Below are 19428 nucleotides of genomic sequence, written 5' to 3'. Positions count from 1 at the left end.
TGTGGTAGGTGGTAAAAAACAAATCTTTATTCCTTAGAATTTGGTGAAGAAGGTGAGCTGGTTTCTGGCTGACGTTTGGGCTGAGGTGGGGGAGGAATCCAGAGGGGGGAGGCTTGCAGAGGGGAAAACCAGGGAATGATAACTGGCTGCTTGCCTGACCAGCCAGCGTGGAGAGCTGGCACACAGTTGAGAAACCGGTGTGAGAAAGTTTGGCAGGCAGACAGACCAACTGACAGACTGATTGCAAAACTGTCTAATTCAGCTATAAAGCGAGCTGAAGCGAGGTGCATAACATACTGTGTATGGCTCAATCATCCAACAGGCTTCTTATAGTGGTGAAGTGAAGTCCTGATGCTCGATGGTAGATGATGAGCAGGTGAGCAGAGAGAGAGAGAGAGAGAGAGAGAGGGTCACACCTCACTCACACTAAAAGGCTGACAATAAAGGGGGGAAACACTCACTCTTCACTGGCAGGAGTTACGGAGGAGGAGTTGTGACATTAGACTGCCTGAGAATGAGAACGGGCTGTGAAGTGTGTAGGAGAAACTACAGTAAATATTATATTCCTGTGACCGGTATTTTCTCAAGGATTCAAACCTTTCACCCACCACCACCAGTCTCCAGCCTGCAGCCTGCTGTCCATGATTAATATTTCCAGCTGCTGAATGTAAACGTGTCCATCTTCCTCGCTAGCTTCCTGCTTGGTGACACAATTACACAATTACATATGTATAGCTACAGTAGCTGTATTATTACTGAACAGTGTCGGGCAGTAACTCATTACTAGTAATAATATTACTTTCTTGAGTAACTAGTTGTCTAACTCCGACATTACTTTTGTTGTCAATTTGAAATCCAACAATCCAATCACATCCTTGGATTAATTTCTGTAATCATGGAGGAAACTTGGTTGGAAGATGAAAAAGCAAAACTGGATTTTAATCGTCTTAAGTCAGACTTTTTTGGGGAGAAGGGGCACAATTTGTAATTTTGTGGGGAGTAGCAGAAGAGTAATATAACTAGTAGTGTAACTAATTACTGTTGGCAGGGAGTAATAAGTGGAGTAATAATACTTTTGAAAAGAATAATGAGCAATAACATCATTTTGTATTATTATTTTGTTATTGAAATTGTATCAGCGATTAGTTACATTACTAGTTACTGGGGAAAGTAATGTTATCACTACAATATTATTTCTTGTTATGGATTACTGCCCAACACTGCTGGAGACTTGGATTTGACATATAATGGCAGGACTTGCTGACCTTAGATCCTTTACTTGGACTTGCAGTCTTGTGTTCTTTCCCTTAAACAAACTGAACTCAGATCAGTTCTCTGCTGGTGTGACCAGCGGGGCGGTGAGTGTCAGCTGGCTGCTGCCTGATCAATGGATGATTGATTCCCAGCCAGGTGGATTGATCAGATTCCAATGACTCAACAGCTTGAAACTGCATTACACTCTCTCTCTCTCTCTTTCTGCCAGGTTTCTACGTCAGCTCTCACCTCAGAGAGAGGTCGCATGCAGGGTTCACTCTACTACGCTATCTGTCTCTCTCTCTCTCTCATTCTACTATCTATGTGTCTCTCTGTCTTGCCACACTGTTGGCAGTCTTCCCGCCGTACACACACTATTCAGGTGGTTTAATGGCTCACTTGGCAAAAGAGATAAAAAGGGTGCAACAGTTAGTGAAGTGTCGTAAAACGGAGATGGGACGCTAAATGAGGTGATGAAAAAATGTTGGTTGATTACTGAAATAGATTCCAAAGATCATTCAAATGATTGTATAAACCCATTACCTACCCACCTTCTTTCCTTGTGCCCCTAATTTCCTAGACTTTTATGGTCAGAAATCAATCGCAGTGTCTCTCTGCGGTGGTGTGTTCAAGGACACATTGTATGTTGCACAGAAGGATAATGTGAATATGGTGGTTTTTTGTTGTTTCTCAGCCAATTCTGAAAGTACCCTTTTTGTCCAGTGTGATTCTAGGGATGACAACGTCGGTCCTCCACTTTGGCCCAGACTGAAATATCTCAACAACTATTTAATGGATTGCCATAGTTCGTGCAGATGTTCACGTTCCCCAGAGGTTGGCTCCTACTGACTTTGTGATCCCCAGACTTTTCCTCTACCCCCTCATGAGGTTGACATTTCTGGTTTCAAGGAAAAATGTTGGATGAATTAATTTGGTAGAGACATGTTCCCCTCAGAATGAATTCAGATTTGAGTGCTACCATCGGGTCCATTTTTTTTTTGTGTGCATTGTTTTGGTTTATGACCAAATACCTGCAAAACTAATAATGAAATTCATATCGTACTTTATGTTTATTGCTAATAGCAAATGTTAACGTGATAAACTACGAGGAGCATGGTAAGCATTATACCCGCTTAATGCTGCATTCACATGGATTCAGGCAGACAGCAAACCGGATGTCATGTTAGTGGATGAGAGCAGGAGAATACCGACAATGGTAACAGCAGACGACATTAGCGTCCAAAGTTAAACTATTGTACTTACAGTATTTAAAACCAGAGAAAACAGAGAAAACGAGAAAACGGGTGCAATCTGTACAAGCTGCTAATAATGAAGATTGACATAAAATTACATAAAATAATAGACAAAATAATAAAAATGATTTATTACTAGGTGTTTAATTTAACATACTTTATTCCTGTCTTTGTAAATGATACAATATAAGCATACAGCAACATATCGTCATGTGTTTGGTTTTGCTGTCTTTCCATTCACACTGTTTGTTTTTTTCCATGCTGTAAGGAAGGTGTTGTTCGTCTGCCTGAATCCATGTGAATGCAGCATACCGACAACATTTTAGAGTTTTCAATGTGAGCATGTTAGTGTGCTGTTGTTAGCTTTAAGCTCAAACCACAGCCCCCACATACAGCTTCACAGAGCCGTTAGCAAATGGAGGAGGGAAGAAAGACACGGGGAGGTAAGCATGGAGGAGGATGGAAAAGAAGGAAGAAAACTTAAGGTCAACAGACAGAAAGGAAAAAAGGGAGGGGAGGAAAAATAATGTAAAAATTATCTTTGTAGATAAAAACATCTTATTCTAAGGTAACGCAAACACAACGATTCTCATATTCAGGTGATTATACACTAATGAACACGTACATATGAATGTTATATTCCATTTCTGCCAATAGATTCTCTTCAATGTTACACACTGGACCTTAAAAAACTTGGATTAGTGGCTTGATTTTGAGGGCACTATATAATCTGTATAATATTAGATGAGGGGTGATTTGAGACACAGATGATGTTCCACTGATGTGTGGAGTCTTCAGGGTATTCCACTACATCACCTACAGTTCGCTGTCAGCAGCGACCAATCACAGGCAAGTCCTGGTGAGGATCACTGCTGACGTACGACAGTGGGTGAGTGTCCGGCCGGGCCCTCCGTGATGTCACTGTGTCACCTGTTGCAGCTGTGTAGTCGAATACACAAGAACACACACAGCTGATAAGCCCTCAACTTTGAAGCTGCTGCCCGTCCACCTTTCGTTACATAACTTCCATTCATGCTCTTTCTCTTTATCTCTTTGGCTCCGTTCACGCTGCAGCTGAAGATTCTGGCCAACTGACACATTTTTGATGTTTTCTTACGAGCGCAAACAACAAATATTCAGTATTTATTTAAAAAATGAATTCAACCTCCACCAATGAATATTTTCAGCATTAAGGTATAAGGCTGGTGTTCTACTACTATACAAAGTGTTCGTCCGTCTTTCAATACTTTCCAATATCCCTGCACTATCTGGTGAATTCTGGTGAGCTACTGAAGAGACTGTAAATCGTTATAATATACAGTTTGGGCTCAGTAATTCCCTAAAACAGCTGGGCACTGTAGTTTTTAGCAAACGTTACTCAAACAGGAGGAAATAATGCATTAGTTGGGGACTATTTTCAGCAGAGGATTAATTCATTTGGTGCTGTAGTGATTGTTTCCAGCAGTATGTACTGGATGTGTATGTATGTATGTGGGATTGACCAACCAAGACAGTGAGAAAAGCCCAGTTATCTATTCAATTCAATTCAATTCAATTTTATTTGTAAGCGCAATCATAAAGAGTTATCTCCGGCAACAACTTTTCAAACTAGAGCAATCTAACCGAACTCTTTAACATTAATTACAGAGACCCAACAGTACCCCAGAGCAAGACCTTGGCGACAAGGGCAAGAACCTGTTAATTAAGGCAGAAACCTGAAGACAGATCCTCCGGCTTTTTTTTTTTTTTTGTTTGGGGGGGGGGGGGGGGGGGGGGGAGGGGGGGGGGGGGGGGGGGGGGGGGAGAGAAAAAAAAAAAAAAAAAAAAAAAAAAAAAAAAAAAAAAAAAAAAGGGTGTATAAAAAAAAAAGTTTTTTAAAGGGCAATCTAGCAGGTATTTTATCTCCGGCAACAACTTATCCAACTAGTTAATTAACGACCTGAAGAAGTCGATGAAGATGTCGACGGCTGACTTAAAGTTTTCGTCGTGCATGGAGGGTTCAACCTGCAGGCGTGCTAACGTTAGCTGGTGCTGCTGCGGGGGACTTTGCTTTCACGCTGTCAAACACAATAACATTACACTCTTCAGCTTTTAGATATATTTTGTGTTTGACCAGATCAGGTTAGAGGTGTTGCCCTGGACAGCTTTGCTTTTTGCATATCACAGCCTGCGTGCGCTGATAATTCAGTCACTACCCTTTAATAGTACACAGTTTGGTACCCAACCTTGTTACTGTCGAAGAAGGCGGGACAGAGACTGCACTGCTCATCCATCACAGCCACTGACAGAGCAGGAGGATCAGGAGGAGGAACTTATTTTAGTGTCAGCCATAACGTTTGAACCTTTGGCAGTGGAGACAGCTGTGATGATGTTAGACACCCAAACCAACTGCTCTGGTTCGTTTTACTGCTGCTAGTGCCAGTTATATGATGGGAGGCGTTGGCTGGGTCACTGTCACAACAAACTCTATGATCACATTTTATTTGATGGAGCTTTTTATATGACTTTTATTAGTGTGATTCAAAATACAGTGAGGGAAATAGTAAAATACCTGAAAATACAAGATGGCTTATAAAGATATACAGCAGAACAATATACCCAGGGAATCAAGGTTAGGTCAGGGCCGGTTATTTGGGTTAAGGTTATGTAAGATCCCTTCTGATCTGAATCTGTTTTGACTTTAAGATTCTTTTGCCTGTCTGTAAAGCTCTGGAGCTCCACAGTGTTACGTCTAACATGCTGAACGTCCCTGAGAAACCCTGCTTTTAGTTTATTTAAGCACCATGGCTCTATGGTTGCTAATGTCCACCACTTTGGTCCAGACTGAAATATCTCAGCAACTATTTGATGGTTTGTCATGAGATTTTGTACAGACTGAAACATAAAGACCTTGGCGATCCCCTGACCTCTCCTCTAGCGCCACCAGCAGGTCAAAGTTGTCCTGAATAAGATATCTTCTACTAGTAGACATCTACTTTTGTACAGAAAGTCATGTCTCCTAAATGATGAATTCTAATGACTTTACCTGTAGCGCCACATATGTTGATGGACTGCCGTGACATTTGGTACAGACTCTTGATGCTCCTGGTTGCTGAACCTCAACAGGAAGCAGCAATATTAGTCTCTCACGTCTTTTGACGCCAGGATGGAGTCCAGCAGGGTTCAGTAGCTTTATTGCAAAATTAGACATTTAAAATACAGGAAGACAAATGATACAATAGCCTTCCTGAAAATACATTATGAAGTCTGTAATCATCTCCTTGGTCCTCTTGGTTTTAGCTGAGTTATTGCACCTCTGCCCTTTAGACCATCTTGTCGTCACTGATGTAGAGGCCTTGTGCGACTTCAGTGTTCAGAATCAGGGTCGGGGAGGTCTGGTTGTCTAACCTCACAAACTGGGTCTGCTGGTCAGAAAGTTTCCAGTTACAGAGGGGGGTGCAGATTCAAAAAGCCATCACATTTGGAACAAGATAATTTTTTTTACTGATACTAATAGGTCAAAATGTCCTTTGAAACCAGGCTGAGAGGACACATGTCAGGACACGGATCATCTCTGAACCAAAACAGGACATTTCAGCTGTCAGATGTAGGTTCAAACATCTCAAGTAAATCAGACATTACCAGGAAGATCAGCAGGTGGTTGATCTCTCCGTTATCTCCGGCTGGCAGTCTGCCTGCTGGACAAACATCACTCTGCATGTTTTATGGCTCAGTTGGCTGTGGAGATAAGAAAGATTTAACATGATGTCTAATAAAGTTAAAATCTGAAGTTTGAATGAGGCAATTAAAGAATGTAGGTCAATTACATGAACAGTGATCTGATTCCAATGGTAATTAAGAGCTGGGGCTGATTAGAAATGAAGGAAACAAGGCAGGAGGGAAGGGAGCAAGGAAGAGAGTAAGGAAGGATCAGAGAAAATCAGAAAATAGCAAAGAAAGAAGAAAAAGAGGAGAATAAGAAGAAGGAAAACATAAACTCTAGTACAATGTTCAGTTAAGCTTTGACTTTTACTCCCTTCTTGGTCATTAATTATATTTCTTTAATGTTTAATTAAAAGCCATTGGAACAGTACAGGACTCTGACGCCTTCACGCTGATAACAACTGTTTTATCAATCCAGCTGATAAATCCTCCAGAGTCAGCACCGTCACTGATATCAGCAGTTGTTTTCTTTCTTAAGATAAAACTGCCTGCTGCCGTTCATTCATGTTCACTGTGACAAACAGCTTCCACAGATAGTGACATAATCAGGGAGGTGTTCTCACATCACATAAATAAGTACAGCCACTGGTGGTCTCCACCAACCTTGGAGAAATGCTATAGCTGTTGGAGCTTCAACTTTATTTCACCAGTTATAGTTTCTCACTTTTACTGCTGCAGGAAAATAAAGTGGATTTGTGACTTAATGCAGTAAATGTGCTGTGAGACCAAAACCATGACTTAAAAGAGCCTAAAAAGCTCTGTAACCCTAACCCTAATTAAATTAACATACATATATAAATATAAATAATGAGGTATTAATTATATTATATATATATATTTGTTGTAATCCTGTTTTCCTGCTGCAAAAACTTGATTTCATCCAAATTTCATTGCATCTAATGCATGTAACATTTTTATTATATTTAATTTTGTTGTTCATAAATCTGCCTTACATGTAATAAAACAAAATCATAAAGACCTGGAAAAATAAAAACAAACATAACAGATAAGGTCCAGTACTGGAAAGTCTTTATGGATGAACAAATAACCGGCACAGTGTAAAAAGTTAGATAAGAAATGTGCTGGAAAACAAGCTGTTTGAGCCACGCAGTGAAGGTATGGCTCTGCATGCTTGTGGGCTAATTATTTCCTCAGATAAGGCGACTAAAAAACAAGAACATTCAGATGCTGCGTGGTGTTGGCAGAAACAAGGAGTAAATCATTGTCTCAAAGAAGACTTTCCAACATCACAATCAGACAAACAATCCTGTCATTGCTCCGAGCGAGTACAGTAATGTATGATTGGGTTTTTCTTGGTACTGTTTAGGTCACAGAGAGATTAACAGAGCTGCAGCGGACATACAAGGTCAACACGAGCCAACACGCAGGGGGACGGGACGTACTATCGACTGCACAATCAGCAAAGTTTCAATTCTGAGGACTTCACTTCCCATGATTCCTGCATCATCACTGGCACTTCTATAAGTGCAGATTATCTCAGCACAGAATTATCTTGTTATAGTATGTGTTGAAAATCAATATATATAGGATGAAATGAAATGAATAGAATAAATAATAATAATAAATATATATGATAAAAATACATAGAACATATCATAAATGTTACATAACAACTAAAATTCTGCATCTTTTCCTATTATTCCACCTATTATTGCAGTAAGAAAATTGGTTGAATTTTTGTTGATTTGTTATATTTTATTGTTATTATTTTAGTGTCTCCAAATATAAGACTCAGTTGTAAAAAAAAACTCAAGTGTATGAGGTCTTAAACTCAAAAAATGAATCCAATAAATAAATATGATAAAAATACATACATCATCATGAATGTTACATCAAATCTGCCTCTTTTCCTTTTATTTGTGTATATAATTGAATTATTGCAGTAAGAAAATTTCTACCTTTCCAGAAATTCAAGTTAAATTTTTCTTGATCTGTTATACTTTATAAGATTTTCTTCTAGTAGACATAGGTTGAAATATTCTTTCTGCAATGGCAGATTATTTTAAAGTGTCTCCAAATATAAGACTCAATTTCAAGCAAAGATAACTTCACTTGATGTAGATTTATTTTTACTTTTTGAAGTGTATGAGGTCTTCAACTCACGGTGTTCTCATGGAACCCAACTGTGCAATTTAATTAAGCTGCAGCTTGACTAACAGCATTTGTCTGCATGCTGAATTAAATGTGCAATGTTTTTGGTAGAAAAAATCATATTGGTGCCTAAAATAAAACCCAAAGATCTTCCAGTGACTTCTATCCTTCTTTAATGCCAGTTTTTGATTCTCAAATTCAAAGCCAAAGTCTTCATGCATGGAAATGTGTTGGAACGCCATGCACAACAAATTCCTGTACAATCAGTGAACAGCTCTCTGTGTTGTGTTCTGTCGGCACTGCCCTTGTTCTTAAAAGCTTTGACTTAAAAAACATTACAACAGCAACATGGTACATGATAGAATTCAGATCCCAGATAGTGTCAAAAACAAGTTAGTGATGATTAACTTCTGTCACCGCCATTATCTTCACGTCTTACACAACAGCTGAACCATGGGACAAAAACATGTGGCCTCACAGTCACCGCATGGCTGCTCAATTTGGGTTTAAATGTAGAGTAATGTATTTGTTTCTTTACCTATACGTGTTGTTTCTGTGTGTATATGTGTTAAAACATGCTTCATTTACAGTATTAGTTACTTTAAATGGCAGAAGATAAGAGTTTGGATATATTGTACCGAGTAAATTATATAACTTGTGTTTTTTTCTTTTTACGCTTTTCCTCAATGTCTCGCTATTGTCCTGGATTCTTCATTCAACAGTGCCAGACTTTACAATTGCCAAACTGAAGTTCTTTTCATTTTTTTATTCTACATGATGAATATAGTTTGCATCACTTCATTGACTCTCTCTGGTCGTCCATGGAAGCTCTGCCTGTTGTTCCAGCACTTACATTGAATAAAATATTGAAACAGACACACAACAAAAATCGTTTTTCAATTTTAAACTGTACCAACAATGCGCTAAAAACTAGTAAAAATGCAATCCTGTGTCAGATGGAAATTTACAAACACACACACACACACACACACACACACACACACACACACACACAAACACACGAACACCCAGTCTTATTTTTTAGCCCAATATTTTAGAAAAGAATCACTAACTTTGACATTTGCTAAACTTCAATTAAAATAACTTAAAATATAAATTCATTACATTTAAGAAGAGTAAAAAGGAGGAAAGATAGATGTTCATCACACACACACACACACACACACACACACACACACACACACAACACACACACAAATGAATTCAGCATTGCTAGGCAGTGCTCTGAATTAATCTTTTGTTCAAAGGTGACATTAAACTTAGTTATGTGTAGGATGAATATATGGTGTCATATTTTGACTTCTTGTCAAATATTTGTCCTGGTGCTCACGAACTGATATTTAGATCCAAACGCGAACACTAAAATCAACAAACCGCATTTTACTGCAGGGATGGATTTAGCCTTAAGTGTATGTGTGAGCAAAGAGTTGCATATTCACATATCCAACAGCGTGGAGCAGAATTAGTATTCATTTGGAGTTATGTTTCTGGCAAACATGACACATTAAAGTAATATATTTGTGATTAGCTACCAGGTTGGTGTCTGCAAGCTCCTCAGAAAAATATCTGGCTCTGTAGCTGCTAAAAGCTTCACCAATGTCACCAGCTAGTCACACAACTCACCAGTCTATTTGCTGTTTTTTCATTAAACATCCAGTGTGTAGCATTTAGTGGCATCCAGCAGTGGCGTCTGCAGGCTATTTGATGACCTGGGAATGAGAATGGGCTGTGAAGTGTGCAGGAGAAACTACAGTGGCCACAAAAGTCGCAAAAAAAACACGAAAGGCCTTATCTACAGCCATAGTTTGGTTTGTCTGTTGTGGGCTACTGCAGAAACATGGTCATTCAACATGGTGGAAGGCAACCCATGGCATCTGTAGATGAATGGCTCATTCTAAGGTAACAGAAACATAAAGATTCCTATTTTATTTATCTATCTTATCTATTTCTGCCAATAGAAGAGGATGACACACACACTTACGCTGTTACACAAGCTTAAATGCTCTGAAGCTGTAACACTGAGCACTCACTGAAAAACAGTGGAAAAACTCTGGCCCACATGGTCCTTTAAGAAACAGGAAAACTTGTTAAGCTTATCCCAACGGTCACTCTCTGTTGGGGAATGAGCATCTTCTCTATATGGCAGTTTTTGTAAATTATGTGCTGCCCTATAATATCAGAAATGTTTTAACATAACAACAGATCCTTGAAAAATCAAACAGAATCAGTGATAAGTTTAAATAACTTTATTGTTGTGTCTCCCCTCGTGGGGCTCAAGATTCCAACAAAGAATAACCAAGAGATACCAGTGTACAAAAATAAATTAAGGCAAATAATAACAATAGGAACAGAAAACATACATTTCCCCCATGTTCAGGGGGTCAAACAATACTGGAGCTCAGCTAACCTGGACTCATTTACTCTTTCTGTGCCACACAAATCTATATGGCAATGACGATATGATGTGCGTTCATAATAAGTTATTATTAAATAGGAAAATTCGTACATTGGAATAACAGTTCAAAACATAGATCTGCTACGACAGCATGTGAATGGATGGAAAGGAAACATTTCCTATTCTAATCAGCAGTCTTTACTGGCAGCATCTAGCTGTCATATTTATGGTGAGGAATGTTGGTTAACGCTACCATTCGTACAAGTTCATGTCATTCATTTCAGCTGGATATTAACTGAAGCATTTTCAGGACAATAATCTGAAAAAAAGAAGATTTCTAGCTAACAAAAAATCAAGCAGAATCATAACCGAATAGCAGAAAAATCAGATCAGAGGAGAATTATTCCTCTTTCAGAAAGTTGTCCCACCTCAGAGAGTGGAAGTTCCTCAGTACAACAGTGACAAGAAAATTGGTCACATGTCCAACATGCTGTTACAGAATTACTAAAATTCAGTGCTAGAATCACAGACAAGCTTTTCTAGAATTACCGGCAACATCTTTCAGATTAGCTAACACGCTTTTCCTTTTCTTTTCCTCCTCTTTACATCTGATTCACTCTCTGCTGCAGGAGCTCCAGCTGCCGGGCCACCTCATTGGGCAGGTCGTCGTTCACCTGCGTGGTGAAGTACTTCCTCACATCCTCCACCTCCCTCTGCCAGAACTCCTGGTCGAGGGAGAACAGCTCATTGAGGTCCACGTCGCCCTGCAGGCCCTGGAGGTTCAGGGACTCGGAGCAGGGCAGGTAGCCCACGGCAGAGGGCATGGCGCCGGCCTCGCCATTCACCCGCCTGAACATCCAGTCCAGCACGCGGATGTTGTCACCGAAACCAGGCCAGAGGAATCCAGCAGTGGGGCTCTTGCGGAACCAGTTGACATGAAAGATCTTGGGGAGCTTGGCGCCGGGGCGGTCGGCCATGCTTAGCCAGTGAGAGAGGTACTGTCCAAAGTTGTAGCCGAAGAAGGGACGCATGGCGAAGGGGTCGTGCATGATCATCTTGCCTGCAGAAGGGAAGGGGGACAAAGAGGAAAGAGAGAAGAGGTGAGTATTTTATTTTTTGTCTTATGGGACACAAATCCAGGATTAAACTTTAAAAACTTTACACAAATAAAGATCTTAATGTCCAAGCAAGCAGCCCTTCATATTTTTCTGACTTTGAAGGTCACAAGCTACTATATGATTTATTAAGCAAAAGCCATGATCTTCAGACTGAAGAAGCTCCTTTAAATCCACTGAATGATGATCAGACTAAAAGATATTAGATACTGACCTTTGTATTCAGCTGCAGCGGTGGCCTCTGACCTCATAGCTGCTCCAACAAACACTCCGTGTTGCCAGCTAAAAGCCTCGTATACCAGAGGGACACCTAAAAGGAAGCAGGGTCATACGTTGGATTAGTATTATGTGATTATTTTCTCATTGTATCCTTTTCTCTTATTCTACCAGTGTTGTAGTTTTCCAGGTACTCCACCGCTTACCTTCTGGCCTGCGCCCTCCAAAGATGATGGCTTCAATGGGGACTCCCTCCGGGGATTCCCACAGTGGGTCGATGATGGGACACTGACCGGCCGGAGTGCAGAAGCGAGAGTTGGGGTGAGCGCAGGGTTCGCCTGAAGAGAGAGAAAGACAGGAAGGGAAGCTTAATTTCATTTGATTTTTGAGTTGAAAAATATTGAGTGAAAACCTATTTCTTCAAAATTGTAATAATAATCTTGGACCTTTGGTTGATAGGATGACAGAGTGGCTCATCTAATAGACACTAACTAGAGAACGTTTGACAAGCTCTTACCATCTTCTTTGCTCCAGGGCTTGTTCTTCCAGGAAGTGATGGTGACTCCCTCGGGCAGTGACTGGTCCATTCCCTCCCAGTACACGCCGCCATCGCTGGTCTCTGCAACATTGGTGAAAACGGTGTTCTTGACGATGGTCTCCATGGCGTTGGGGTTGGTTTTGGCCGAGGTGCCGGGCGCGACTCCAAAAAAGCCGTTCTCTGGGTTGATGGCACGTAGGTTGCCTAGCGACAGGGAACAAAGAAGAAAATAATGAATTATAGAAGGGTTTGTTTGTATTACTATTATTGTAACTTTAATGTCCCTGATGGCAAATTGAACTTCACTAAGTCTCGAGTCCCTCACCTTGGTTGTCAAACTTCATCCAGGCGATGTCGTCTCCCACACACTCAACCTTCCAGCCGGGCATTGTGGGGCAGAGCATGGCCAGATTTGTCTTCCCGCAGGCGCTGGGGAAAGCTGCCGCCATGTACTTCTTCTCCCCAGCAGGGTTGGTGACTCCAAGGATCTGAGCAAGACAAACATTTGGTTCAGTAAGAAGTTGTTGTGGAGAGTCTCTATGATATGAAATTAATGGATAGGTGGGCTCATGTTTTATATTTCTTCCTTTTCATTCCTTACCAGCATGTGCTCTGCCAGCCATCCCTCCTCCTTGGCGATACGCGACGCAATGCGCAGAGCAAAGCACTTCTTCCCCAGCAGGGAATTTCCTCCATAACCACTTCCGAACGAGACGATCTGCCTGCGGTCCGGGATGTGGGCAATTAACGTCTGCTCAGGGTTACAGGGCCAGTTGTTCACCAAGGGCTCTGAGAGGGAAATCAGTAAATTTGAATCAGTTGACAGCATGTGTTTGGAGGACGGAGGAAGTATTAGCAGTGGTAATAGGGGTTTTTGTTAGTCATTTTAATTGTTGTATTTATTGTAGTAGCAGTAATGACAGAATCCTAATCAGTATTAGTAGTTACTGCAAGTAATCAAATACTAAAAGTAGTATCAGTGGCATCAGTAGTAGCATTAAAAGTACTGAAGGACTAAAGGAGCTATCTGCAGTAATAGCAGTGATAGTGGTTGTAATACTAGAAGTGTAACAGTAGTACTGGTCCTTTTCATCAGTACTCATTAGTATTCAGCATTGCCTTAATGCTATTGAATAAAAAATGAGTTGACGTACTTTTGAGGGGCAGAGGACAGCCGACTGAGTGCAGACAGCGGACGAACTCGCCTGTCCCCAGAGCGGACAGCACGGCCTTCCCCATACGGGTCATCACCCTCATACTGGCCACCACATAGGGAGAGTCTGTCAGCTCCACTCCAATCTTAGAGAGTGGGGAACCTACTGGACCCATGCTGAAGGGAATCACATACATGGTACGACCTGAGGACAGAGAGTCAGAGATGTCAACATTTTACTGAAGTTTCACTACAGTTGATGAAATGTGCGTATTGGGTTTGAATCAATTGATTGGAGTCAATCAGTGAAAAAAGACAACAGTCTTTCAACTCTGTGCACTTTTTCTGAATCTGCTGTCTTCTAATCTAATACCTGGTGCTTTTTTATGTAATCAACGTACATCAACAGTAAAAACAATGCTATAGTATCCATCTAGCTGCCCAATAAGATCAGTCTTGACTTTAAAGCTTCAACATTTTTGCCTATCTGGGACTAAATTGAGTCAGATGTTCTCTGTGGTACCTTTCATGCAGCCGGGGAACCGCTGAGCCATGGCTTTGTCAAACTCTTCCGGGGACATCCAGCGGCCCAGCTGGCTGACTCCACCTTCCAGTGGCATGGGCACAGTGTCTCTCTGGTCCCGGGTCACAATCACAGTCTTACTCTCCACTCGAGCCACGTCCCTCGGGTCGGTCCTGGCCAACCAGCTGCAGGAGGAGGAAGGAGGGAATGGAGGTAGGAGAGAGATGGAAGGGAAAAGGCACAAAGGGTAAGAAGACGTTAGGGCTTTGTTGCAAGGTAGAGGGACAAGTTTAAGGTTTGTTCTTGGATTACAAGATCATGCCAAAGAGGCTGTTTCTCTGTTAACCTTCCACCTGATAGAATACTGCTGGTAAGCAGGTCTGAGGTGGACTTACTGGTTTGTCAGAATGTAAAAGGTATGTTGTTTCTTTAAACAGCTGCTGAGGACTGACTGATGCAGACTGTCTTTAACAACAACATGACCGGGCAATCTGCCAATTGCATAGAGATGCCACCGTCACAAAAACAGTGACTGCTGATTTGTCAAAAATGCATTTAAGACCAGTTATTGTTGAGCAGCTAGGGTGTTCGGGCTTTCAGCAGCAAACTTTTTCTTCTGTTTTTACATACTTTAATCAAAAAAACCCACAAAAGACCCTAACATTTCAGAAAATGTCCTCTAACCCAGAAACCACCTAAAAAACAACTTAAACCCCAGCCAACCTACCAGTTCTCATATTTTTTGAGCTTCTTTATCATCCCTTGCTCCTCCAGCTGGGTCAGGATGGCGCGGTTCTCCTCTTCGGAGCCATCGCAGATGTGCAGGGAGTCGGGTTGACACAGGATCACATTGGCATCCACAAACTCCTTGACGGCCGGACTGAGGGCGCTGATATCGCCCTGCAGGATTCTGGGACCGTTCTGGTTCTGGGACTGAAGCTGAGGAGGCATGGCGGGGGAGTCTGGAGGGAGAGCGAGCTAATAGACTGAGAAAGAAAAGACAAGAGGAGCAGACTAGTCTGGAGAAAAGATGAGGGTGAGGGTTGAAAAGAAAGGAGAGAAGAAGGGGTGGAAAGATGATGCAATAATTGAAAGAGGGTTATGAAGGGGAGCAAGGATAGGAGATACAAAGAAAGGAGAAAAGAAAAAAGGGTGATTGGAAAGAAGTGGAAGAACAAATTGGAGAAATTTAAAGAGGAGAAGAGGAGAAAAAGTAAAATAAAGGAGATTAAAATCAGTTTAGCACAAAATCTGTGTTCCAATTTTAAATATGTCAGTTTTCTAGACTTTTCTGAGCGGTTAGATTTAGTCTCATTTCTACTAGTTTTACATTAAAAACACTACATTGAAATTCCAAGTAACTGCTGCAACCTCCAGGTCAGACAGACTCGGGGTGATACAACAGCATCCCTGTGCAGATCCCCGCTCACTCTGCAGATAACTTTAGTATCTCTCCTCACGTAACACAGAAGTCACACTGAAAATAAAGAGGTTACCTTCAGTAGCTTGTTTGGAGCAGAGAGCCTTCAGCTCGGCCTCATCAGTCGATGTGTCTCTGTTGGCTGTTCTCAGGAGAGTTCAGGACTGTTTCTCCTTCGTGGTCAGTTGTATCGCTGTGGAGAAGGTCTGTTCTTTTTATACTCTGGGATGTCCCACAAGAGGAGGGTGGGTGGGGGGAGGAGGAGGAGGAGGATGTGTGGGGGAAGGCTCTGTCTCTGGGCTATTTGCATGAACCTGTTGTTCCATGCAGATCTGAAAAAACACGGTGTTACAGGCCTTCAGTAAAGCATTAATCAGCAGCAGGACGTAATGTCGTCTTCACGTAACCGGTTCCCTCTGCCCCTGGTTGAGCGCTGATAGCTCGCAGTTGGCTTTGATCCCAAAGAGAGACAGACAGCTCTGTAACTCACCACTGCCAGGGATATTTCTTCCTGTAACACACTCCCTGCCTGAAGGGGGAAAGCCAGGTTGATCATGTAAGACTTCATGTATAGCTGGTTGTGCCAGCTGAAAAAGTCTGAAATATGCATCTTCTTTCTGGTTTAATTTCCATGCAAACTGAAAAAAGTGAAGCTGCAAAATAAATAAATAAATAAATAAATAAATAAATAAATAAATAAATAAATAAATAAAACAACACTGAAATAAACAGCTGTTATTGTTCTCAGTTGTAAAAGAAAGACACTTTTACATGTTTCTTTGACACATTTTCATCTGAATCAGCTAAATTAACGGACACCAAATTCATCATCTCTCATAGATTTTCTTTATTTTATTTTATTTTTAAAATTTAAAATGAAAAACAATTAAATAATATTCTTTCTTACAATGTCTGAGTGTCCTTTTGGTGTGGAAACCTCCTGCCCTCTTTCAGCAGTAGCTGTTGAACTTCGACCCACATTACTAAGTGATGTAAGTTCAGGGTTCCACATCGTCAGGCCAGTGTGTCACGTGGGCAGGGCCTTGGCAGGCCTCCTTCTTATTGGCTTACAGCCGGGGGCTCGCCCTCTTGTGGTCAAAGGTCAGCCAGGGAATGCGTGTGCGTGCATGTGTCTGTGTCTGTGTCTGTGTGTGTGTGTGTGTGTGTGTGTGTGTGTGTGTGTGTGTGTGCAGCAGTTAAAGACACATTTATTTTTTAAAGGTAAAAATACTGAGAGTTGCGGTTGAGTTAAAGTTAGAATAAAGTTAATATTACAAGTAACTATTAATAGTTTTAGTTAGTAAAAGTATTAGTTACAGAAGTCATAATAGCAATTGTAGCGTAGTAGCACCAGTTCTAATGATCATACTCTGCAATTGCCAAATTAAAATTACTCAGTTGCTGTAAATCTACAGGAATAGTTTGTGTTGTAATGGACTCCATTAAAAGTAAGCTTTTATTTTAGTCTTTAAAGTGGTTCGAAAATATCGTCCAAACCAACATTAGGAAAATGATTCAACTAAATTCTAGCCTTGAATCATGATGAATCTTATTTATTTAGAAGCCAAAATGAGTTTGCACAGTTGAGAACTGCTATTCTACCTCTTGGGAGTAGTTGAAAATAAATCCCATTTTCTTTTGTAATGTACATTCGAGAGTGATTTTAGAGTGTAAATTTCCCATCAGATGGCTCAACAAAACCCTGAAGTATTCTGGCATACAGACAATGTAAAACTGGAATGATTGTTTAATTTCGACACATTTAAGTTTTTTAACATTGCCTCAAAAGCTTGGAAAAAAATGATCATAATTAAATCAGTATTATATTTATGCCGAACATAGTTTGTTAGTGATTTATGAATTTTGTGGTAATCATTGGGGTCAGACAATCTGTTGTTTTCTTAAATGTTACTTTTCGTGTTATTGTTTCAAAATGTATATGCAGAATTATGTATCTGTGCTGATATAACTTTGTGGTGCCTTGCAAGTGCATGTGTATAACAGCTGTATGTATGACACTTTAAAATACCTTTCCAACAGCAGCAGTCGTTCAAGTACTTAGAGTTGCAGATACAACAGTAGAAGATGGAAAAGTGTGGTAATCGTTTTACTGGTATTGGCTGCAGTAGCAGTATAAATCCTGTAATAGAAGTAGTACCATAGTGGAAGGAGAGGAGCAGAAGTAGTAGCATCAGTAGTTGTACTTAATCGCTGCTGTATTAGTGGTAGCTGTAGTTTGAATTTAAGCAGCTTTTGTGTGCTTTGAAAGGCTGAGCAGCACCTGGACCTGGACTTGTGGACTCGACCTCAGCACTGATGCAGCAGCCAACAGTAACTTCACAGGGGTCCGATTTAATACTCACGCCAGAAGAGGAACAGAGAGGAAAGACAACTGCACGATAACAGCACTTAAAGTTACATAATGTCCTCTGTTCAAGTGTTTTATGAACAATATTGTAAATTGTGCAGTACCCTGTCAGCAGTCATAAAACACAGACACCCAGATGACCTTTGACCTGCCGGCTAAACTTTAATAATGCTCATGTTTGCTAAGATTTGTACCATCAGAGGGTTTTTGTCAAAAAACATCAAACTTTCTTGGGGAAGGACATACAAAACAGAAGCCGATAGAGGAACCGTGATTAAATTTGGTTTTGAAATAAAAAATAATGACTAAGCCGTGTACTGAACAGGACATTTACCAGTTAAAAGATCTGTCAGTGCTCTGTGATGGGCAAACTGTGATGACTGTTTCTAAATGACCTTAGACATATCTTTGTTTTGCACTTCCATACAGCATTTTTTGTTACTTTTACAGATAAAAAATGCACCAAAATAAGTGTGTTAAACAAACAGCAAAATAAAAAAATGACTACAGAATCCATAATGAAGACATTTCTTTCCTCAGTCTGATGCATTACTTCTTTCACATTTGCACTGTATATGGAGAATTGATAAAGAAATTATACAATAATACATTCTAAACAAAATGATTTTAGGCAAAATTTGAATTTGAATTAAAGGAAAGTATGGATGCAGGTGTCACATTAGAACAGCTGCAGAAGAACTGCTGTATCAAATAAGGCCTTGAATGTCCCTCAGGATTCAAACGTTCAACAGAGTTTTGAATACAACTCAGCCACTCTGTGCTCTTACAATCTGTTGACGACATTATCCTGCAACCAGATTAGCCAGACCATCAGTCTGTCATATGTGATGTAACTAGGAAACGCCCAGCTGACGGTGACAGCAGCAGATTTATCACATAGCATTCAAAGGAAATGCTTTGAAAACGGAGATAAAGTTTGGTCCATTTATTTAGTAAGACATGCAGTAGATGTCCTGTTAGTCTATCTAAATGTGCTGTTATACTGAGAATTCTGTCATTTCATTTTACTCTTGTTTGTTCTTGGTTTAATCAGTAAGAAGGACAAACTTTTCGGAACCTTTTCTGTCTTTGAGAATTGCACATTCCGCACTTGGTTGCCAACAACTAGTTTAAACTAATACAGTCTTATACAGCAGCCCTGCAATAGAGTAAAGTTAACCCCCAGACTCTTAATTAATTGGAAGTGAATGAGTGACTGAAACCATCGTGACTTAATGACTTGACATGAAAAAAGTTGATTAAAGAGACATTTTAGGGGGCCAGAGTGGTCAGTGTACTGTGATGTCAACAGATTATTTTCTGGGAAACGAGCCATTTTCCTTTTTTTGTTCGGTTTT

General features: G+C 40.5%; 1 protein-coding gene across 2 annotated transcripts; it reads right to left on the bottom strand.

The window, feature by feature from the left end:
- Nucleotides 1-10573: 10573 nt before the first annotated feature.
- On the bottom strand, nt 10574-15919 carry pck1 (phosphoenolpyruvate carboxykinase 1 (soluble)). 2 transcript variants are annotated; one of them, XM_051413792.1, is made up of 10 exons: nt 15779-15919; nt 15010-15301; nt 14283-14467; nt 13761-13964; nt 13208-13395; nt 12932-13094; nt 12586-12810; nt 12275-12406; nt 12067-12162; nt 10574-11797 (listed from the first exon to the last, which is right to left on the bottom strand). In XM_051413792.1, the coding sequence occupies exons 2-10, from the start codon at nt 15231-15233 to the stop codon at nt 11340-11342; spliced, it is 1875 nt and encodes a 624-aa protein (XP_051269752.1). In that variant the 5' UTR covers nt 15234-15301; nt 15779-15919; the 3' UTR covers nt 10574-11339. The 2 variants fall into 2 exon arrangements, with proteins under 2 accessions (XP_051269752.1, XP_051269753.1); XM_051413793.1 differs by having other exon boundaries at nt 15010-15296; nt 15779-15908.
- Nucleotides 15920-19428: the final 3509 nt, after the last annotated feature.

The sequence above is a fragment of the Dicentrarchus labrax genome, unplaced genomic scaffold, assembly GCF_905237075.1.
Source record: "Dicentrarchus labrax unplaced genomic scaffold, dlabrax2021, whole genome shotgun sequence".
NCBI classification, from domain to species: Eukaryota; Metazoa; Chordata; class Actinopteri; family Moronidae; genus Dicentrarchus; species Dicentrarchus labrax.
The sequence above is the reverse complement of the archived record's forward strand: the minus strand, read 5'-3'. Positions and strand labels throughout refer to the sequence as shown.

Bases quoted from the DNA above. Each gene is read 5' to 3' on its own strand.
- pck1 (XM_051413792.1), bottom strand. From the start codon at position 15,233: ATGCCTCCTCAGCTTCAGTCCCAGAACCAGAACGGTCCCAGAATCCTG. The intron at 13,396-13,760 runs GTACGTCAACTC...TTTCCCTCTCAG, and splicing joins CTGTCCTCTGCCCCTCAAAA to AGCCCTTGGTGAACAACTGG. The intron at 12,407-12,585 runs GTAAGAGCTTGT...CTCTCTCTTCAG, and splicing joins GCCCTGGAGCAAAGAAGATG to GCGAACCCTGCGCTCACCCC.